The sequence below is a fragment of the Protomyctophum bolini genome (assembly GCF_963924005.1).
Source record: "Protomyctophum bolini genome assembly, chromosome: 3".
Classification (NCBI taxonomy): Eukaryota; Metazoa; Chordata; class Actinopteri; order Myctophiformes; family Myctophidae; genus Protomyctophum; species Protomyctophum bolini.
The window spans coordinates 18,577,379-18,600,664 of NC_137864.1; the positions used below are offsets into that span (position 1 = coordinate 18,577,379).

Here is a 23,286-nt window from a genome sequence, read left to right on the forward strand (position 1 = left end):
GACGGTGATCTATATGGTGGAAATTACCAACGTGATCAATTCAATCACCCTCAACCATGGAACCATCACCAGAGACACTCCTGTTAGGTCAGGATTCTTTTTTTTAGGTTTATTTTTCTTCGTTGTTTTTAGCAGTTAACCACTCAGCCCAATATGAATAGCAAAAATATCCAATCTGCAAGCTATTTACGCCATTTTTTAAATGATTTTGATGATGACTTTAGTCTTGCCCACATATGGGGAGACGGTGGGATGTCAGGGGTTCTGCATCTATTTTTATGTGCTTTGTGTAATTGGATTTATAGTGAGGCATTGTGTTGTAGGCCAATGATTCTCAACCTTTACTGGATCATGGCCACTTGAAAATCTTGAAAGCACTTACCGAAGTAAACTGTTCAGCACTTGTGAGAGATGCATTGAGTATCTTTATTTTACCATTGTAGAATTGCACAATGCACTTGCACACTGTACAAAAACATCTCTGATTGTGTCTCTCCCTGTCAGGTTATTGGTAGAATGCAGGTACCTGCCAGGTTCTGTGGTCAGTGTGGGTTACATGGTCAAAAGCCCTACTCTGGGTTCCCCAATTCATTCCCAGGGGATATTTGGAGTACAACTCAAGATTGCCAAAGGTCATCATTTATACCACTACATACTTTGGGAGTTGAAAACAGAAGTTTATTTTTAAGTACTATAATAACTAAATTCTGGAAAAACAATTGACAGCACCCTATGAATGCTTCTGATGAACACTTGGTTCTGTTCTGTTCTGTTCTGTTCTGTTCTGTTCTGTTCAGTTCAGCTCTTGCTAAAGCTGCACCTTGTCTCAAGTGAACACTTCCTTTTCTTCCTCCATTTCTTCTCCTGCTAGACCCAGATTACAAGAGTTATCACCCTGATGTACACCGGCCCCTGCAAAAACTGCTGCGGGAACCGCTCTACCTGGAGCTGCGGGTGCTCAACACCCCAGACCCTGAACTGGTGCTGCTGGTGCATTACTGTGTGGCCTACCCCCGCTCAGGACATTCTGCATGGGTGATACTTTACAACGGGTAGGTTGGCCCTCGGTTTGCTTCAAGAGAATGTAAAGAAAGATACAGGTAATGTAACAAGTCATCTCTAATGGACTTTCTTTTTCTAGAGCTCTTCCTTGCTAACTCTTGTTTTTCCTCAAGTCCCACCCACTTTAAAATAGGTTTTAAACTTTTTGCCCCTCTATTCTATCTTTTTAATTTTTTTTGTTTAATAAAGAATTCAGAAAAACTGGAAAGTATAATATAAAAACATTTGTTACTATACAGATAACATATTACTGTGTTTACCCGATGTTTATCAGGTTGCCAATATTGCCAGAGAGAATACTAGGGCCAGAGCCATAGAGTAAGACAGAGTTACGACGTTCACTTCAGGTGGCTCTTCTACATAGACTTCTATTGGCGAATAGTGACAAAGGCCTGAACCGGAAGTTGACAGAATGCATTGGAGTCTATAGGCTTTACAGTGAGGCAGCGGTGGCCGAGTGGATTGCGGAGCGGTCTAGATACCGGAAGGTCGCCAGTTCGAATCAGCGATCCGACACGTTAAAATTACCACCGTTGAAGTGCCCTTGGACAAGGCATTGAACCTCTACCATGAAATGCTCCATGTGGGCCTGGCTGTAAACAAGTATCTGATGCTTAGTCCAGTTACCCTTGGTAAACTTGATTTACCAGAACGCATTTCTTCTTCTTCTGACAAACAAGTTACATTGAACCACTTGACCGGGCTGTTTTCTGCCCCCTCAATGTCGTAACTCTGTCTTACTAAAAAGTTGCACTCGTTTTTGTTGTGCAAATTCGAAACAGGTGGTACGCAGGGCCGTTCAGTGACATACGACGAGTGATTCCAAACTCCAGCACTTAGAATAATAATTACCTGCACAGGATTTCTTGACAGAAAGTAGCTCATAACATGTCTACGGTGGATTTTTATGAAAAACAAGCTCGGCAGATTGAAAGAGGACAATTCAAGCTTGGACTACAACTGCAATGTTGATGAGTTTAACGTTGTTTAAGACAAGCAGATCGCAAACCAAATTGGATGAGTGGGGAGTCAATGGAGGGTATTGCAACTCTAGATTCATCCCATTATAAAAAAAAACTAGAGTTGCAAATTGCGGCTAGTCTATGCCGTATTATTCCCCCCAAATTCCCATTCAAGTCAATGGCAAAATAAATTACTATGACGTCATGAACTTATAGTGGATGCAGCAGATCAACTCATCAATAGCCTCGGAAACGTTTTTTTTTTTTTTTTCAGGGAGAAAACAAAAAGTCCACAAAGAGTCCACTTCAATTCGGAGTAGCGCAAACGTCGATCACTTTCTGCTTATTTCTGATCGTCTGCACCTTTACACACACTCCTCTCTCTCTGTCTCATGTCGCACAGCTGCGTCTAGATTCTCCCGGTGGATCCTGCCGGGAGCTGCCTATGCCATAGAAAGCATAGGTGGAGCCCAGGCTAACTCATCAATGGCACCGCTCACTTCACACAAGTGTGATTGTAGCTGCAGCTCAAACTGTATCTATATTGTATCTAATAGAGATACAGAAAATACTTTGTTCATGTACCAGAACTTGGACAGCCTTCACATCTTACTAACAATTGAGCCTTCGGCCTGGGCCATGGCTCAGTGGTCCAGGCACCGTGGCTGGCAATTCAGTCTGGCAGTGTGCCGCGGGCTCGACCCCCGATCCAGACGGCCTTCACTGCATGTCTTCCCCCCCCATCTTTCTCCCCATTTCCTGACAGCCTACTGTTTGTCCCTCCATAAAATATATAAAATAAAGGCGAAAGCCACAAAAACAAAAAAACTTCACCAGCTTTCAAACTTTACAATCGAACCTCTTCCAGCCTTCACAAAGCCATCACCGCCTACAAAGCAGAATGTTATTTTAGCCTTCACTTGAGCCGAGATTACCACTGTTCCATGGCTGTGTCACACTATACCGTTTCTTTGATCGTAACTTAAGGGCAGAAATTGTTTGTTACATTCTTCCCGGACACCCCTGCATTCCAGTTAACCAGCTGTATGTGTTTTTCTTTACAAATAGGATCAGGATCTCTTCAGACAGTCCCAGTGCAGAGAACTCTGTAACCATTATTCAACTGGTTGTCATACAGTCTTGATTACGTTCTTGCCGGACACGACTGCAAGCAGGCAGGGGCCAGGGGCGGCCATTTGGCTGCTGGCCATTTGGGTTCCCTGAGCATAATATCTTTGTGGTGCCAAACCACCCTGCTTTACAAGCTGAAGTATAACGAGACAACGGTTGTGGTGCCAACTGTAGGATTCAACATTGAGATGCTTGTGACAAAAAGAGGCAGGGAATTGGCAATTTGGGGTGTGGGTGGACACAGAGGTTGGTGAGGTGTCACTGTATCTATGCTGATACAGCTTGCCTTGTTTAGGGTGGATAGTTGTAACACGGGTCAGCTAGAAGAACCTCGTAATGATCTCCATCAGGTTCTGATGTCTGGTGCTTCTGGCCAACAAGCAGGATATCCTTGAGCCCTGCAGAGTGCAACCAGAGACCAGTGTTGCCAACTCTCGTGAGAGAAATGAGCCAGCTCTGGGAAAAAAACAAGCCAAAAGGTTTGTAGGGGCAGGGCCTGGTTTGTCCAGCACTGCTCAGCTAAGACTGGTTGGGGACTGAACAAGGGTTTCAGAAGGATTTTCCTTTCCTTTTCTTAAATCAGACTCTGAGAAAGGAGAGCTATTCAGTCAAACTGAAGCCCAAGGCTTTCATGACTGAAAGATCGGAAGACAAACCCGTAAACAATATTCCACGGGTAGTAACACAATATCCATTCCTGGACCATAAGGGCACTCGTACAACAACTTTAGTTATTTAGCTAACCAGTTTTACACTTTACAGTCAGTGCACGCAAAATTCCACATTTGCACTTTTAAGATTTTGTCTCCTGTAAATGTTTTTGATATTCAGTATTTTACTTTTAGATGTCCTAACCCCTTGGATCCAGCCCCCCAGCAGGCTGTCCTCCCTCCACCATCACCACCCTCTCCTCAAAAACAAATACGCAGATTCACCATCAGCACCTTCAAGTTCCTTAACCACGGCAAGACTACTGGCGGCAAGACTGCTGGCGGCAAGACTGATGACGACAACACTGCTGAGGAGGAGGAGGTAAATGATGGAGGCTCTTTAATTGATAAAGGGGTTTCAATCTTACACACACAAAGAAAAATGGCATCCATAACCATATTATGAACCTTATTCATAGGCGAACATTCAGCTAAATGGTACGTACAAGCTTGTAGATTGGCTATTTTCGGCAAAGACGGTGTGTAGAGTGAAAAAATAAAGGTACCAAGTATATAGACTCCCTGGGGTTCTCCGGCTAACGAAATATATAGAGTTTAAGACTGTAAGACTGGATATTTAAAATACATTTACCATTAGACATTGTTCAGAAACCCAGTAACATCATCAATGGGGAAATCCAAGCTAATAGAAACCGCAGGCTTGCGAAAGTTGCGATGCGAAAATGGAAGCCATCGTTCTCACGGTAATAAAAATCTTGTTTAAAAAAATATATATATATGTCACCTATGAAACACAGATCATGTTGAAAACAATTGTGGTATTTTATCATTAACATTATGAGGACCAATAAGGTTGAAAAGTGGCGAAGTGGTCCTTTAAGAGCTGACTTGTATATCTGTCTTTAAGAAAAAGGAAAAGATGCGTCTCTGATCTCTCTCTCTTCTCAGATCTACTTCATGTGTTCAACTGAAGTTTGCTCTCCGCTTGATGGCCCATGTGTCGAGGGATGCTTTGGCCAATGACGACGGGGCCAAAAAAGACGGTAGCCTACACTGTTCTGTTTTGAATCACCCACCACCACACCCATTTTGAACTCTTGAAAGAATGCATGAGTATAACGCCCATCTGTGAGGCCCATAACACAATTCACTAGACGGAGCATGAGAATCAAGACTGGCCACAGTCCAATATAACAGCAGGTTTATAGATTAGTAATGAGTGGTTTTAATTATTTAACACTGATCTGTTTCCTGTTTTTCAGCTGCGATGTGGAGAGACCAGTCTGTCAATGATTTTGATAAGCTCCTGACTCATACCCTACCGTGTATTCCTCTCCCAGAAAGATGTTGCAGAGAGAGAGGTACTTACATGTATGCTATTGTGAATTGCATGCATCTCTACTCTCTAGCTTCTTTCCAGGCCAAAGGCATCACATGTTCACTGTCAATAAAAGTCCTCAAAGGAAGCTGCATGTTGTGTGTGTGCGTGCATTTCTGCTCCCTAGCTTGCAGCCATTAGGTTTTATAGCAGGAAGTGTCACTCTGTCAAAAGGTTCCTCCACCACTGCATTGTTGATGTTAATGCTCCATATGTCCTGAACACTCTGGCCCCAAAGGACTAACTGGGTTTCCCTTAATACTTAGAGGCTAGAGCTAGATACCACTTTAATGTTGTGACAATGAATGACAATTAAAGCCGCTGCCTAGCCAGTGACCACACGGTTGTACAAGCTCTCGTTTGTTGTTTTTGCCTTTGGCCACTGGGTGTCATCCAAACTATAAAAATGCTGGGTGAACATGCTCCATGACTCACTGCAGGTCTCCAAAGACCTTGACGGCCTGTGTATTGGTTTAACTGTTGTGTAATGATTTAGGAATGCTATCTTTTATATATATATATATATATATATATATACCAACAGCCCTCAGTATAAAGATAGTCTTTATTTCACAATGCTTAAGCTCGTACATACTTGTCAGGTTAAAATAAAGTAGTATTAAATTGTTAGATTTTTTTTGGTATAGTCCGCATTTGGCAGAAATAGTACACCATTCTCTTTATTACAGAATAACGCGTCAAATGTTGAGGTATATATGCATATAGGCAGCAGCCTCGCAACGAGGCTCTCATAGAAGTGGATGTAAGCACTGCGGCACACTGCGTTTATTTGATGGCTGCCTGGCTGAACGTTCAAAGGGAGAGCGGAAGATAGGAGGAGGAGGAGGGCGCACGAAGGGAGACGAGGGAGGGAAGGGGAATGACTATACGAAGAGGGGGAGGGAAGACGATTTCCTTTCTGTAGCAGGCAGCGCACACGCCATAAGAAAATACACCGGGATCCAGACAAAAAAAACATAAGGGAAGAGGCAGAAGGAAACACCGCAACCCTGTTCTTTTGTTTTGGGGAGACACTTTACGCAGAATAGAAGGACTATAAGATGGGGGAGGAGAGCTCCTGACGACGATTGCCTCTCAGTAACCTTTGTGGTAAAAGTCTCGCTGTGTGTTAGAGAGGAAAAGCGATAGGGAAGACATGTTATGGGATTCTAGTCTTGAGGTTGCACTAGGGTGATTTTGAAACCTCTTGCACAATAAAGAGTGTAATAGTAAATTGGGCGCTATGTTCTTGACCCATTGTTTTGATCAGTGTTTAATTGGTTTGTTATGATCTGAGATAGCTTAGGCCTTGGGTAGCCTACTGGAGATACATGATCAGCAACCGCAGGACTGTAATATAGATGGGAATTCAACTGACGGGCATGTTTTGTATCTTGTGAATTTGGACCGCCGTGTTTACCGCAGGATAAGTGGTCTTTGATTGGCTATTATTTCGTCCGTATGTTTTAAAACCAGCTGTGCTTAAATAGCCTAAGCCTGGTCGTATAATCAAAACAGTTCCGAATCCTTCCAACTCCTTGTGGGGTCATACAAAGGCCTAACAGAAACATTGCATGGGCAAACATCACAGCACAGCTTAAAACCTCGTTTCAGTTTGGTTATTTTTCCACTGCAGAGAGGAGTGTTCATACAGGCCATATAGCACGGAGGTGGCCAAGAATAGGTGACAGTTATTCCCATTTTTAGAAAGAGACCGGGGAAACATCAGAAGATTTTAAATGTTAATGTCGACCGACGTAGCATCAATCATGCTGCCCGTGTCCCGGGGTCTAATGGACCGGGATCGAGAGCTGGAAACAATGGCTGGACTCCATCCCAACCAGAGCGGCGTTCCTGGTTCTGTCCGATCAGGGATGAAACGAGGAGACCCCGAGCCCGACGCTCAGACGGCGGCAGCTTTCGCCGAGTCAGCCGGGGCAGAGTGCAAGCGTCCCCGGATCGATGGCTCTGGAATCGCCGAGGTTGGCCAGGTGAGGATTTATATCATGACCTAAAAATTGTTGTGTACACCGTCACCAGCTTGAGCTAAAAACATGGTGCTGCACTGCTGCTCGCTTTTGTCGTGACTTTTCCTTGACGGGCCTTTAGTGTGTGTGAGTGATTACATTCTTGAAAAGCCTAATATAATAACCATCATTAAGAATGAAAATGTTCTTTTTAATAGCCCATGGCCCATGCATTGTAATCAATTCTCTGAACTACGTAATTAGCCCTCAAGGGGTCAAGAAGCAAGGGATGATGATGCGGATTGACCCGTGATGCCACCAACACGAGCCACGGGCATTGCTCTCATGTGTTCTGCTCAGTCAATTCCAAACATTGCTGCTGCTAGGAAAGTGGAAATAGTATAGAACTCTGGCAGCTCTCAGAGCTGTAGAGAATAGAGATCATGCATTCATTCACGTCTGCTACTCTTACGTGGCCTGCACAGCACACAGTTTACAGTAGGCAGACGCCTATGGCTATTTGTAAGCGTTGATAGATGTATAGAGAAGAGTAGGGAATGTAAACAGACCTGGCCTTTTGTAATGCTAAGAAATAAGACACCCTCTGGGCATGTGATGTGGAGCAATGGTGTGGATAACATTTGGTTTAGAATGCGTAAATGTATGTCAATGTTTGCATGTGTGATCTTTGGGGAGAACTTGGTATAGGTTTGGAGGGGGAGGGGGAGGAGGTGTTTGAGGTAAACAATGACCACACCACCCATTTCGTGAGGGGTAAACAACTTAGCATTCTGCTGCATAATGAGCTTCTGAACCTGAAGCACAAATGTTCAGATTGTTGTTGTATGATATCACATTCCATGTCAATTAGTGACACAGTCGAAGGCTTTTTCCCTCCCAAGTCAACTACCGGTAAATCAAATAAAACTTATTTTTTTCCTTTCCTCAAGTGATTTACACAACAGATCATTTTCTTCATGGAGCATTACAGTGGGCCGGGCAGATGCACTAGACATCATTATATTGCATTACATGATGGGGTTAAGAGCATCATGGGAAGATAGAAAGCAATTTCTCTGCCATTGTAAGCAGCGGTAATGGAGGGGAAGTGGTCGGTTTGCACTGCAGCTCTCTCTGCTCTCTGGTATTGGGGGAAACTAATGGCCAGCTACTTTACATTGCTGCTGTCCGGGAGTGCTGAGAGACAGGCTTAGGGAGGTAATGCACTTAAAAACAGACAAGAGTGGAAAAGGGAATGTCTCTGTGTGTGTTTGTGTGTGGCCATGTGAGTGAGGTATGGATCAATACTAGCTTCAGCCCCTAAAAAGTATTGAGCGTCAGCTGGCAGGGCAGTCCGGAAATGAAAAAGCGAGGGGAGGGGAGCAGGGGCGCTCCACTCTTCAAGCACTCTATGTTCAAGCGAGTGCAGGAACAGATTTGCCCTATCACTGGCAGTAAAGAGGCTTTGTTTTGATCCAACAGGATCACTGCTTGTACTGGAGGGGGCATTATAACCAAACTGATCCCTGAGATCCCTATCTAAAGGGAAAGGATTAATCCAATGCACACACACACACACACACACACACACACATCAACATAATGTGATTATGGTTTATGAGGACCATATTGGCTATAATTCTTGTAAACAGTGGCCTGGAATGGTCCGCCTAAGTGTATTTCAGTGAGCAGCAGTTCTACCTTTGTCTGTGATTCATTCACACAAGGTATAAACCTCCCATCCTGGAGTGAATAAAAATAAAAATGACGTATTTTCATTCCTCTGACCCATTGACACCATTAACATTACAGCAGTAAATTAGGCTGAGCGAAGTTCAATTTTCCTACTTTAAAATGAGGCTGTGTAGCTTTCCAAGAATCAACGTACTTTGTAATGCACATTATGTGCACTTCGGTATAAACTATAAAGCTGTTTGTCCGTGCTAGGGGAGAGTGAAAAATGGAAAATATTGCAGTAAATGGAATCATGTCCCTCATTCATGTCCCTCATAAAGTACATTGTGATTTATAGCTCTCTCCCACTATCGCTCCCCCATCCATCACTGTTCAGAACCATTTTCTTTACTGCAGACATCATGGCAGCATTGAACTCTGCCCTGTCTCTGAGGCCAGTGGGGTGTGGTTGGGTTGTAGTAATGAACAATCCATTTGTGAATCCACAGACCAATGACTGCATTTCCCACATCATGGCTACAGTATATTGCTGTTTTCATGATCAGACACTTTTTGTAGAGCAGTAATGTATTATCAAATCTGATGTACTACTGACTATCTGACTAATCTATATAATCTATCTATATAATATAATACTATTATATAGATTTGCTATCTTGTTTTAATTGTACTAATATTCTTTGGATATTGGTCTCTTTGGATAATAACATCATATCCTATGTTTGTAAAACTTCACTGTTTTGTTTGCTATTTGAAGCTCTGGTTTAAAAGATGATCTATACATACACACATTCATTATTGCTATTAAATGAAACTAGATATGAGATGAGACCATGGTATCGCACAGATATCCATACACCACATGTAGACTAGATCAGCGCATGCTGAAGTACGATTGTGCATGTATGGCCGCATTGCACACACCAGTGCCCATAATATCCCACTCCCTCTCTTTTTACCTATTGCTAAATTATACAACCAACATGGCACCAATCCAGAACCCTGCAGCATGCAGAAAGCCTTACATTTTTCCAGGCATTCGCAGCGGCACACTGTGTCTCTCCACACAGCCCAAGTGAGATTTTGGGAGATGTTGAGAGGAGGTTGTCTGCTTCAATTTCCATCGTGTGTGCGGGCGGACTGGCCCACGTTGCGTTGTCACTGCATTGGAACCCAACTCTTCTAACCTAATAAGGCCTTGCCTGGGATGACAGAGCTAAGGATAGATGACTTGACTAGAACATTAATGTAGGTGAATCAGCCCCATGTACGTACTTTCATCTCAGCCGCGGCACTGAAATAGAATGAAAATGTCAGCGAGAAAAATGTACTCCTGCAGCACGTTGAGAATATTTATTTAGTCTTTTTATTTTTTTGGGGGTCCCTGCTTCTCTTTGAAGGATCACTGGCTGCGCTCTGTTGACTGAATTATGATAGAGAGAGACGGGGGGGGAAAGGAGACTTGCTTGCTTTGGGCAGTCTACTCTAGTGGAGGTTAAGTGTTGTTAGTTTGCCATATACCTTAAATAATGCAATGTATCAAGATACAGTATATGAAGTCATTTTTTTTCTGGTGTTGGGAAGGATTTTATATGTTGGCTTTTTTCCATGCTTGACATTACTTTTTGAGGGGTGCTAGCCCCTCCAACGTCTGGCTTTTGAAATGACATATGTGGGTCACGCGTTTAGTCTGACATGACATCCCGTTAGTCCGACTTCGTGGCCGGTTAAGACTCACCCGTGGCTTCCGCGTGCATTTAGAGTTTGGGAAAATAGGGTTGGTATACTATGGCCTATGGGGCTCTATGGTCAGAATATTGGGTAGTCAGATTTATGGGTATCGAATTATTATCATATAGCTTTTTTAGCTTTAGAGCACTTTATGCCACATATGGCACAGCCAAGTCTATGGATTCTTTTTAGAGGACTTTAAACAAACATTACCAGGCGCCTCTCACTTAACACGAGTGTGATTTTTATTCTTGATTTTATCAGTATTCAATTGTCTGTTGAGAGAAGCCTGTGCAAAAAAAGATGGCCTCCTATCTACCGTCCTAGACTAATGTTTACACACCAGTAACTAGTTCAAATTTATTTATCTAGCCACACAGCTCTCAAAATCCACTTGTACTCCAGGCAGCAGGTCATTGAAAAAGCTAGTGTGGGTTTACTGTGGAGAGTCGGGAGAATGTGAACTTTACTGAAAGAGAAAATAAACTGCAGGTCTTCTGGCTGACTGCTTGCAGGCTTAGCACATAAGTGCTCGGCGGATGAAATGGATTCACATCCTCTCGATTGCACGCACGGCGTGTCCTGCTTTTTACAGTTGGGTAATATGACCAGCAATGACATGTGATTGTGGTGGTTCCTTCTGAGGAGCCGCCCTATTGCAGGATGAGAGGTACAGTAGCACTAGCAAGGATTCACTCATGCCGAAGAATTATAGGGACGGGGTGGGTGATATGGAAAAATATAACATCACAATTATTTTTCCAAGCAGTACTATCACGATCATCCGCCATATTCTCACGATTGTGCTAAACCAGAACCTGCAGTGGACAATTTGTAGCTCACACGCCAGCAGGTGTTATGTTGTTACTGTGCCTGTGCCACTGCACAGTAACATGTTACTGTACATATTTGTAACCCACCATTTGGGAAACCATTTGTCTATGTACGTGACGACACTGTTTCTGCAACGCAGTGAATTGTTGTGACTGTAAATTACTTGAGGTAACTGAGGTTCCGCTTTACCATGCCCCACACACACACACACACACACACACACACACACACACACACACAGATACACAGACGCACACATACATACACATGGTTACACACACGCTTCTGCACTCCTCATCTTTATGCTCTTTGGAGATTTCTCTCCATCAAGCCCTATCCTGTTCCCTACCCCTCCAAGCCTTTTTCTCCCTCCCTCCTTCCGCCCCGCCTCCTCCCCCCTCCCCCTCCCCCTCTTCCACCTCCTCTCTTATTCACCATCTGTTTACTTCCAGTCATCTTGTTACTTTCTCCTGATTGCTCACACTGTCTTTCCCCTGCGGTTCAGTCCTCTTTCTCATGCTTCCCGCCGTGTCTGATGCATCTACACCAGGGAGAAGAAGAAAAAAAGACAAAAAGGGAGAAGTTCTCTCAACCCACAGCTGCAATGTATGCGTTACTCTACTATTCTATGTAGGCTTTGCCAACACAGTTGTAATAAATCCACTTCAGACCGAACATTCATGACCAGATGAAACCACGTTAAGCTCGAAATTCCTCGTATGGAAATAGCAGATCTACAAGCAAGCTACATCTGCTATTTCCTGCGCGTGATACGATTATACGATGGGTTGTGGAGAAACATACCCCGTAGCCTATTTGAGTGTGTATGACTGTGTTCTCTCCTTCCTAGCTCCTCAAGGAAATCAAGCACATGACTCTGCTCATGTATGAGTCATTGTCTTTCCTCCCTTCCTCCCTACTGGTGTTTTTCTTTTTTCTTGCCGTTTCCCTTCTCCTCCCCTTCTATCCGTCTAGCTCTGGTTCCTCCCTCAGTCTCTCACTCCACCCCACGTTCCATTTCCACCTCATTCCCCATTGCTTATTTTCCCACCAATATACTTGCGGTGCACGATTATGAAATTATGATGACCAATATCCGGTCTCAGATTATTTGCAGGGTCATATCTGCCGAATCCGATATTATACAGAGGACCAAGCCTTGGACCAAAGCCTGTTCATAAAGTATTCAATCAATAAATAGCCTAGATACTCTTTTCCAAGTGTCTGTTTTCACAACCCAATTGATTAAAATAATCCAAAAAGTAGTCTATTGAATATATCCAGTATAGCGATAGTTCAGGTAGGCACCGAAGGCAGGATGTGCACATTGCTAGCTCACCCCCCCCCCCCCCCCCCCCACCATTCATTCATTCAACGTTCAACCAACTCCGCTCCTTCATTCCCAATTTTGCTTTCACACACGCCCTCAATCTAATGATTAACTTGCGACGTGTTGTGTGAGCTTGTAGATCGGCTATTAGGCGGTCTATTTAGGCAGTTGTCTACTCAGCATTGGACACGGCTCCGTTCCTGCTGCCGTTTTTGTTTTCAAATTCACAGGAAGAATAGGGCCTTGTTGTGAAATAAGGCACACGTTTATACTTTATTCATGACAGTCAAACCTCTAAAAGGGGATGCATTATTTACAGGTTCTACCTCCCAAAGCCAGTACATTAAGTTCATTTTTGGCTCTGAGGAAGGAAACGTTAACGCTGCTTGATACATACTTGGCGGCGGTGTCACGCACCTGAAAATAGCGGATCTACAAGCCCACGCCGTGCCACGGATGCGAGTATTTATGGGCTTGTAGATCTGCTATTTCCGGCCATCGTACTACGGCAGAGACCACAGCAAATTAGGCACTAGAACCATCCACAAATTGTCCTTTTTGTCCTTTTCCTCCCCCCCCCCTCCTCAACCATTCATCTATGTTGGGAGACTCATATTAGTGAGTGTGTGCTTTAGTAAAACAGGCCCCCCCTGGGGTTTGGTAGGTAGAAGGCTACAGTATTAATCAAGAGGATTCAAGCTGTGATGCACGCTGAGCAAAGTGTTCCCCCTGGGGACGCTGCAGACGGACATTGGTTCCAGATGAAAAGAAGATGAATGTGGCACATCTCGTGTTTTTCTAATTTAACAGTATGAAGCCAGAGAGGCAGATATGATTTCCCCCTCCTCCAAGCACATGGTAATTTCTGTTATATATACCGGTATTTTTACATTTTATGAATCTTATTTGCAAGTGTTAACCTACGCAAATAAAGTGCTACAGCCTATTTTTAGGTCGTAGTTACATGAATTCCAATTACTTCAAAAGGGGTGAAGTGTTTTTCCCCCAATTATTCTTTTAGCTCAATTAATTACAAGCCCAAAATGTATGAAGTCTCCATTACAACACTGTGCTTTTCACAGCCAGAGAAAATGACAAGAATGCGTATGAGATTGCATCAGGGCTGATGACGCCATGTCATGCCAATAGGCGACATATTCACTGACACCGCTGACCTATTTTATGATTTAACGGCCAACGTGACACTCTATCTCGCTTTATTTCTTTCTCCTCACTGTGCGCTTGAACTCTCGGCTCTGGTGGGATGGATTTAATAGACAGACAAGCGGGTCCAGTCAGTGGGGTGAAAACCCAGCGGGGGAATGATTGACTGGGCAGGTACACGATAAAATTCTGTGTTAACTCAGAGTTTGCAAACGTTCGAACGTTCGTTTCTACACACTCAATGTGTAGAACAACACAAATGGGTAAATGTTGAACACTGAGGAACGTGTGTGTGCATGCACGGCGGATATATCTGACATTAATGGAACCCTTTTGACGACACTCATTTGTTTTAGCATCTTTCAACCTAGCATCACTCTTTTGGGCAAGTCGTCATAGGTTGAAAATTTCAAAAGTTTCAGAAAAAGAAAAAAAAACTTCATTCCGAACCGATTTAACACTTTTTGACAAGAATCTTGAACAACTTTAATTCCACACATCCTAGGTTTGGACTGCCATGAAGGGAGACTAATATTACTTTCAACCTTATTGTCAGTTCATCAACTGAACAAGTGAACCTAAATGCTTTTCTTTCTTTCCTTTTAGCTTGGGGTTACTCAAAGTGACCTGACCCGACCCATGTAGTTGCCTTACACATTAAGTTCTTGTATCAAAACATCTGCTTTCCTCTCTTTCAGAACAACGACCCCCTGACCCTCGGTTACCATGGTTATGTCCCTCAGTGTCAGGTAAGACCACAATCTGTAACGTTCTGTATTTATCTGTAAAATATGATAAATATCACAATCTCACGTTCTATATTTATTTATCTATAAAATATCACATCGTTGTTGTCGGGAAGAATCATACTATCTCCATATTTCATCTTTATGTGACTAAATAATAACTACATTATATTAAGTTGGCAATGATAGATTCATTTTTAGATTGAATCGATTAACCACTTAAAGTTTTACTTTGTTGAATAATGCTGTTGTGCAAAAATAGTGAATACTGTAGGCTATATCTATTATCTACAAGTTCACAATGTGTATATCAGCTATTTCCTCTATTGGTTGTTCATTCTTTTAAACCTTTTGCCTATATTGACAAGCCCAAGGGCATAGTGTATTCATCTATTATTTGATTAAATGATCGATTATATTTTTATATATAATCGGATATACTGTAGTTCAGTTAACTGTTGCGGCCCTACATTCGCATCTACTAGGTTGTGTGTATTAGCCTGCTGATTTTGTTATTTGATGGTTCAGTTGGTGTGGTTAATCCTCAGATCATCCTCCACTCATCCACTCACGTTTGGCCCATAATCCCTTCAAACCTTGCTTTCCATGGCCCTTTTCAACAACTTTAACTGCACTCGTGTTGATTTACTTTCAATTGTTCAGTTGTTAGGCTTAGGCCTTCACTACTGACTACAGTGTTCTAATGACCCTAATGTAGGAGATTGATCGTAGTAATTTTACATACAGTACAGGTAAAACGATTAGGGTTTGACTGTTGTGGTTCATAAACACAACATTGATAGTTGGCCCTTCCTCGCCAGCTCAATTACACCAATAATGAATGCCTACTACCCGAAGGTTGACACCCAGAAACGGGCCAAAAAAAAACAATACACAGGCACCCTGGGGAAGATAAGACACCACCACACAATCATTATGATTGAGAGGGATAATTTTTGAGTATATTCTTATTTAGGAAAATCGTACTTATACATTTAAGCACGCCATTTTAGAATATAATTGAATGCCCAGAAAGTCATGTAACTTTAATAAAGTGTCCCATAATAAAATGGCCTCAAGCTTGTGGGGGTTGGTGGGCAATTAGCCAATTAGGCTACATATCATTTTTGGGGTCCTTGACATGAAATATTGAGCACCACTGATAAAGATACGTAAATATAGGTATTTCAGAAAACTGTCTAGAAGACATTTTTTTAAATTTCGACATCAGGCCTAAATGCGTTAAGCTAATTGCTACGATGGCGGAACTACAATAAAGTGTCCGCTGTGCGCTGTTACTTCAAATAACTTCACTTGCATGGCCAACCAGGTAATGTCCTACCCGTGTCTCGGAATCATTCAGCTGTAGCCAATGTAATCTTCAGAGGATTCTGTAAATTACATTGAGCAGTGTGATGGCTGCAATGTCGACTTGGTGTCAGCCAAGTTGCATGCCGAGGAATCCATCATAATCTATTTCACAATTGCACGTAGGCCTGTCAAAATTATTACATAATCGCAATTATTTGAAATAATCGTCGTCATTGTTTCCATTTAAAAAATGTTTGATAATGGCAGATCTACAAACTCACAACGTGATGCTTTGTGAGAATGTAGATAGGCTATTTGGCTACTAAAACATTTGTTTTTAGTATAAAGTTATTGTCATTTCTTTGTATATTTAGGTTATCTAGGTCCTGTGCAACCTCAAAGCCAAACATATGGAATCTTTATCCGATATTCAACGAAATCGTCAATTGCAATTATTTTAGCAAAAATCGATGGTCAAGTAAAATGTCATAATCGTGACAGCCCTACATAGTGCTTGACGGCTCATGTGCATGAAGGTCGGTAGCTAAAAGCTAACTAGCTGCATAATGTAAACAGACTGGCAGCAAGCCTGACGCACAAGTCCCACATTTCTTCCGCCCAGCTGGAGGACTTTCGCCCACTCAGAGGACTTGAGGAATTGTAGGCAGACCGCGGCTCCCAACCACTGCAGAGCTGTAGCTGTGTACTGTTTATCTGTTTGTATGTGTATCTGTTTGCTACTCTGTTATATCACTCCATTATATCAATGTTTATAACCTTTTAATGGAATATACTGTAGATGTGTGATCTCACAGTTGGCTTGAGGCGTTTGAAGTGATAACCGACCTCCCACGAGAGAAAAACAAAACAAAAAAAAGAGAAGGGGGAAATGGATAGGAAAGTAAAGGTACAGGAGACATATGTTATATGCAGGGAAGACTCCCTCAGCACTGAGGTGCTAAACTGTCAACAGGAGTGTGAGACTGATGTGATCAAAGGCAGCTGGAGGGAAGAGCAGAGAGAGAGAGAGAATCTTCTTTTTCTATCCCAGTGGTGCCAGCAGCCCCAGTTAACTCACCTACATGGAGAAAGAGAACAGAAGAGCAGAGGGAGGGAGGGATTGAGGGAGGGAGAGAGAGAGAGACTGCGACATGGGAGGGGAAAGTTTGCAGGTGTGACAGAGAGGGAGAGAAGTAGGAGGGAGAAGCGTCAGGCTATCTGGGTGAGAGGGGTGGAGGAGAGAAGGGTGAGAGAAAAGACACAAGCAGAGAGAAAGAGAGAGAGAGAGAGAGAGAGAGAGAGAGAGAGGGGGAGGGAGATGAGCAGGCAAGGGCATAGCAGTGAAACAGAAGGCTGGGGGTAGAGGGAAGGAACGGAGCGAGAGAGCTCGAGCTACACAGAGGAAGCAAGCGAGTGAGAGAGAGTGACAGGGACAGAGGCCAGCAGAAGAGGTGGGGAGGGGGGGGGATTGGGAGGACGGACAGACTTGAGCGATCGGGGGAAGAGAGAGGGAGATTTTGAATCTGGGAGACGGACACAGACAGCAGAGAGAGAGCTGGAGAGGGGACGCAGGCTCTGAAGAGAGAGAGAGCTAGAGGAGCGAAAGGAGAGAGCGGACAGGAGGAGAAACGCAGATTATTGTTTTTGCACGGAATACGATGATGGGGCTGTACTATCCTTCCATGTTGTCGGTGAGTTGCTAGTCTTCACATCTTTTCGCGTCCTCGGGAAGGGACAGGCTCTCGCTTGTAGCCTCCTTCCCCATCACAAGCTCTCGGGTGTACATTAAATGACATTAAAGCGGACAGGGCTGTCATTGAGCATGAAATGTTAATTCAGCACTAACGGACAAGGACTCTACTTGACCCCCTTTTACACAGAGTGGTCTAGTCAGTCGTCGGGCGGTCGGTCAGTGCCTCTGTGGATGGGATAGAAACAAACAGTGAAATGAATCGCGTGGGCTTGCGTATTGATGACGGTAGGATAACAGACTTTGATTTTGATGCTCGGCTGCAAATGGTGATTTGATTTGCTATTCTGAAAGAACAGGAGCAGCGCTGTTGTATCGTGCGCGCCATTGTCAAGGCATCTGTTACCCTGCCAGAGGCTAGTTAAGCACACTTTCTGAACATTAAACCCCCCCACTGCCAGGAACTGTACTGTCATGTATTATGTACCGGAGAGTCAGTGTATTTTTAATTGTCTGACTGCTACAAAGCACAGTTACTGTTCCCTTGTTGTTGACGATGACCAAGTAGGGGCCTATAAGGTCTCACTGTCTACTAACTGTAGTAATGTAAATTGTAACTCTGTAGGCGTTATGGTGAGCGAGAGGGAATAGGCCTTTATTGCCCCTGCAGCTGTCCCTGTATGTCCCTCCAGCCTGTGAGCGAACGGGACAGGTGTCCACAGAACAGTTGTTGTCTTTCTTTCTTTCTTTCTTTCTAAACACTGACTCCTCGCTGTAATCTCTGTATCTCACACATGCCATATACACCTACTGTACTGTATATACACACACACACACACACACACACACACACACACACACACACACACACACAACCACTTCACGCAGGCAGCGGGGTCAGTGAGTGAAGTGTCACATACGTATCATTACATTTCAATGTGGGGCAGTCGGTGGTCCTGGGTGTGAAGTCTGCCACTGTGTCTTCCTGCCTGCGTTTGCGTTGCGTGTCTTCTCTTTCAGCTGTACCTTGGAATCCTGCTCTCTTTACTGTTTGACCTCTTTTCTCCCTCTATCTCTCTCTCTCTCCCTCCCTCTCTCCCCCTCTCCTCCCTGGGGCCCTGGCAGCTGTTATCTCAATGTTTTCCTTTAAGAGCCCCTGGAAGGGGGAGGGAGGGAGAAAGCGGAGAATGAGAGCAGGAGAATGGAAATTGATTTTAAAAGGTGACAGGCCACCGTCATTTTCCAGGAAACCCCAGAGATGTCGTAAGGAGCCCGAGATTATGTGGAGATGAGACAGATTGAGAGATACGGTTCATAGATATCCGGAGAGTCGCAAGGAGATACGAGTGGGAAGAGCCGATATCCTATTTGTAGGTTAACAGGAGAGCTATACTAGCTAGTTTGCCCAGTGACGCAACACCGGACTGTAATGCTGACTTAGCATGGTGTATGCATTCAAAGTTGTTTTATGATGGCAATAATGAGAGATCTCTGCAGGCAAGCACAGCACTGAATAAATTATAGCCAGTGATTTATGTGCTCGCTTATAGTGCACTTTGCACACTCACAGTCTATCTGTCCTCCTTTCATCCTGTTTTTCTTTTTTCTTTTCACTTGCTGCTCTAATGATAAGAGTGAAAGAAACTAGAAAGCGAGCAAAAAAGCTGACATATTTGCTGAGCCCCACCTTAGCATGTGCCCTGAGGCAGAGACGCCTACCTGGTGAGAGAAACATGCACATTATGCACGCACTGCCACGCGTGCACCACGTTATATCTAAGGAAGTTCAGCTGCCAGGCCCAGACTTTCTTTTCTGCACCGGCTCGTATACAGTAAACATAAACAACACAACACAGCGGCCAAATGATCGCACCGAGCCCTGTTACTATGACTACGTTGTATGACTCATTCATTGATAAGGTTCTTTTATCATTTGCGGTGTGCATAGGTGCCATGGGAAAGGTGAGAGTAGACTACACAGCCGTTTGGAAACACCTTTACACTGTACTTCTAAAAATATCAAGATAGCTCTACTCACTGCAGGAAAGCCGTTACTAAATTGTTCACATTAGTGATCAGATTTAATGCCTATATGAGTCATGCACCTGTTGGGACATGCTTGTGTGGCTTTCAGAGGAGCCCGTCTTTGAAACGGAGAGGGCTTTCCCCTCTTCTGTCTTTGGACAGTGGCTATGGACAACGACAACACTGTAGTAATTCCAGGTGGTTTTGTGTGCACTCATAGGACAGCTACTCGAGTGCTGTTTTTTGGCTTCTGAAACCTTCCCTCAACTCTAAACAAGACTAACTAGTTCCATGATGGTGGTACTGAAAGTATATGGGCGGGAGGAGTATGAGCGATGAGTAAATACTGTTTTTTGTTTGTTCACCTGCTTATGTGCTTGTCGGGGGGCATTGTGTCTGTTTAATGAGAAATATATACGTGTATATCGACAGATAATGTCAGCTGCCTTTTGTGTGGAGTGTGTACTTTTCATAAAATGCTTCGCCGGAGCCTAGCGAACAATTCATGCTGCTATTCAGAGGATGACAGGGAAAGTCAGTACTAGAGAGGTGGGGTGTGTGGGTGTGTATGTTCATACAGTACTTGCGCACAGGTTGTGTGTGTGTGTGTGTGGGAGTGGGGGGAGGGAGGAGGGGTTTGGCAAGAGTTTTATTGCGGTGGGCGGCGGATTTGGAGCACAGACAAGACCCTACAAGGAAATGGATGGGGGTGGAGTGGGAGAGGGCGGAGATGTATTGATGAGCAGATCCGTTACCCTATAAGGAGATGAGGAACATGATGGGAGGCGGGCGCTCGGGGCCCAGCAGAGGGCCCGTTGCTATGAAGCAGCAGGCCTGATTGACACATGCGGGGGGCGGGACAGATGCAAGGGTCCCGTCTGGATTTTATGAAGCGTAAAAAGCAAAGCAGGCAGAATGAGGGGAAAGAGAACAGCAGCACCGGAGGAGAAGAGAGAGAGAGGGGGAGGAGGAAGAGAACGATGGGGGAGGGGGAAATGAGGGTGGGTGGAATTGGGATGGAATAATTTATCAAGGAGGGGGGGTCTCCTAGGAGGGGGGTCTCCTAGCTCATCGGTATGCCACAGACAAACTGTACAATGTTTCTCCAGCTGTTTCGCGGCTCCGGTCACGAACCGACAACAAACGGCAATGTCAAAAGCCTGCAACTGAATTGGTGTACAATACATGGTTATCGCCGATGTCGGCCCGGAAATCTTGGCATGTCCAGAAACTGTGCTATTTAAGGAAATGGGAGAAAAAGAAAAACCCTTTGTTCCAGTGTAGTTGTTATTTAGTTCCAAGCTCTTGTTAATACTACTCAACGGTTAATTATTTATAAAACACACAGAAATACGTCCCCATTCCATGTCATCTTTTGAAAAATAGCATTGCTTTTGCGCGACCCTGTCATATGTATAAGTATATATTATTAATATATAGGCAGGGCATTCATTGTGGAAAAACAAAAACCAGAAGGATTAAATGTGTAGATGCATGCAAGGTTTCTGCCCAAAAGCGACAATATGCTTATTGAGCCAAAAATATGAATTGCTGGTTCGCTGCTAACAATACGAGTCACATTTTCCACCCTCAAGTTTGTTGAATTAGGCTGTAGAAGACTAATGGCTTTAAGCCTGGAAAAAAATTGTGAAAAGTCATTATTCATGTGAAATGGCCCAGTGCTGTCCTAGTTAACGCTCTTAGCCATGTTCCCTCTCCTCTCCTCTCCTCTTCTCATAGTTCTCATCTCCTCCTCTCCGTGTCACTGCAGCAGACGATTGCATTTTATAACATCCTCCTCAGACGTTAGCTGCTGCTAACTGACCCGAACGTAAACTAGCTACAGCTACTGCTCTGAGTCATTGCCTAACCAGTGCACACACTACTTACACAACCACTTAACATGTGCACATGACTGTACTGAACACACACACACACACACACACACACACACACACACACACACACACATGCACGCACGTGACACAACATAGAGTAAAGTGCAACGTATGTACAGCGCATGTGTGCAGACTAGAGCAACAAAGAATGTTTTCTCTCTCATGTTTGATGTATAGTACTTATTCAGGAGATGCTTCTACTCTGATGAAAGGACAAGGCCACTACTATTCACCAAAACGCAGATAATTTGACAGCGCATGCGGGAACACACTGTATGTGTTGATGATGACGCTAGGCTGTTGACATACTGTAGTGTCAGGCAGGCAGAGACGTCTGCTAAAGCGATGCTCAAAATGGACCCACTCTGAAAAGGCCACTAGTTCAACACAAACACAAGGTTCTTCTCTGCGCCTTTTTTTTCCCTCTCTTTTTTCTGTTTCTATTTTGGTTTGACAGAAGGAGCAGTGAGGGCCATAGTCGAGTCGCTGCTAGTTCGGGGCTGCCTCTAGGAATGAGAATTAACCATTTTTTGTTTCATCGTACGACAGTGGTCAAAAACTACAGATTTTCAGTATAAAATGCTAACCATCAACCACTGAAAAACAAATCTACATTTTCAAATAAGTAGTTAAAATTACCTTTTTTGTTTTGACAAACGTGGGGACATGGAGGGAGCCCATTGACCCGTGGATGTCTATTTCTGTATCTCAGGGTTGATCCGTCCTGGCTCGTCACTCCCCTAGCTGCTCCTGTGTACTTATAAGGGAGTTCTTTTTCATTACACGTATTATTTCTTTTGTAACCAGGGTTACTGTCTGCATAAATTACCTTGTTAATCCCTGTCCAACTCCCGCATGAAGTGAATTTTTCCACATCTACCTTGCCTCAAAATATTGCTTTACTGATAATCTCTCTTTTCTGTAATGACCTAAGTTTGGTGATGGACTTTTCCATTTCTAAGCAACAACACAGGCAAGCGTCTCGTCTCTCTTAATATTTCTGAATCTAGTCCAGGTTAGCTGTTACCTGGTGACCCAGTATGACTAGCTCCGCCCACTATCATTTTCACCTCCACATTGCGAACAAATACAGTTAATTCAGGATGTGTCGCTGGCTGCAAGGCAAGGTTATCACAAGTATCATTTATCATCATTTTTGTCACATGCAGTCCACAGAGGCCTATCTAACCAGTCCACTTTTTCTCCTTTTCCCACTCTGCACATGGAGTAAATACAAATAATCCAGGGTGTGTTGTTGTTACTAGGGATGGGAATTATTGATTAATGCATTAATAGTTATAATTGATACGTTTGGATAAGCTTATCGATTGATTAACCGCTTAGTTGATAAGCGGTGTTTTTTCTTTTTTGGAGAATCTTAATTTCCCTCAATGTCTAACATAAAACTCTACACTTTGCTGATATACAGAAAGAATACAAAAAGCATATTATATTTCTTAATCAAATAGTTATTTTACCATTTGCGATACAGGGCCAGGCAATGGCATCTTTGTATGAGAAATAGAATGTGTCCGTGACCCACAAATAGTTCCCGACCCAGTGTTTAGGAACCAGTGGTTTTGCGCCGGGCCTTCCCTCTCTCAAATGAAAAGTGCACTGTCTTGTCTGTCACGCAAATTAATTCGATTAGTTATTAACTGTTGAGTAACGACTAATTTGATTCATTAACG

General features: G+C 43.6%; 2 protein-coding genes across 6 annotated transcripts in view; both read left to right on the top strand.

Moving 5' to 3' along the window:
* The first annotated feature begins 4 nt into the window (after positions 1–4).
* Positions 5–5,182, top strand: LOC308310193 (zona pellucida sperm-binding protein 1). The gene is made up of 6 exons (XM_080756380.1): positions 5–87; positions 505–632; positions 872–1,052; positions 4,001–4,187; positions 4,775–4,869; positions 5,089–5,182. The coding sequence occupies exons 1-5, from the start codon at positions 14–16 to the stop codon at positions 4,847–4,849; spliced, it is 645 nt and encodes a 214-aa protein (XP_080612506.1). The 5' UTR covers positions 5–13; the 3' UTR covers positions 4,850–4,869; positions 5,089–5,182.
* Positions 5,183–6,133: 951 nt separating this feature from the next.
* The window catches only part of rbfox2 (RNA binding fox-1 homolog 2), a 35,932-nt gene continuing 18,779 nt past the window's right edge, over positions 6,134–23,286 (top strand). For 4 of the 5 annotated variants that reach the window (XR_013963422.1, XM_080755521.1, XM_080755522.1 and 1 more), the window contains exons 1-2: positions 6,134–7,195; positions 14,624–14,674. Coding sequence is in view for 4 of the 5 variants with exons in the window: in XM_080755521.1 (XP_080611647.1) it covers positions 6,944–7,195; positions 14,624–14,674 (303 nt within the window). In the remaining variant the exon portion in view is untranslated. Of the gene's footprint in view, positions 7,196–14,623; positions 14,675–17,392; positions 17,674–23,286 lie in introns of those variants that run through there. The other variant, XM_080755524.1, reaches the window with a different exon arrangement.

What these genes read in the sequence shown, in the direction of transcription:
- LOC308310193 (XM_080756380.1), top strand. Translation starts at nt 14, where the DNA reads ATGGTGGAAATTACCAACGTGATCAATTCAATCACCCTCAACCATGGA. An exon ending in ACCAGAGACACTCCTGTTAG is followed by an intron (nt 88 to 504) that starts GTCAGGATTCTT and finishes TCTCCCTGTCAG; the next exon opens with GTTATTGGTAGAATGCAGGT. An exon ending in ACACTGCTGAGGAGGAGGAG is followed by an intron (nt 4,188 to 4,774) that starts GTAAATGATGGA and finishes CTCTCTTCTCAG; the next exon opens with ATCTACTTCATGTGTTCAAC.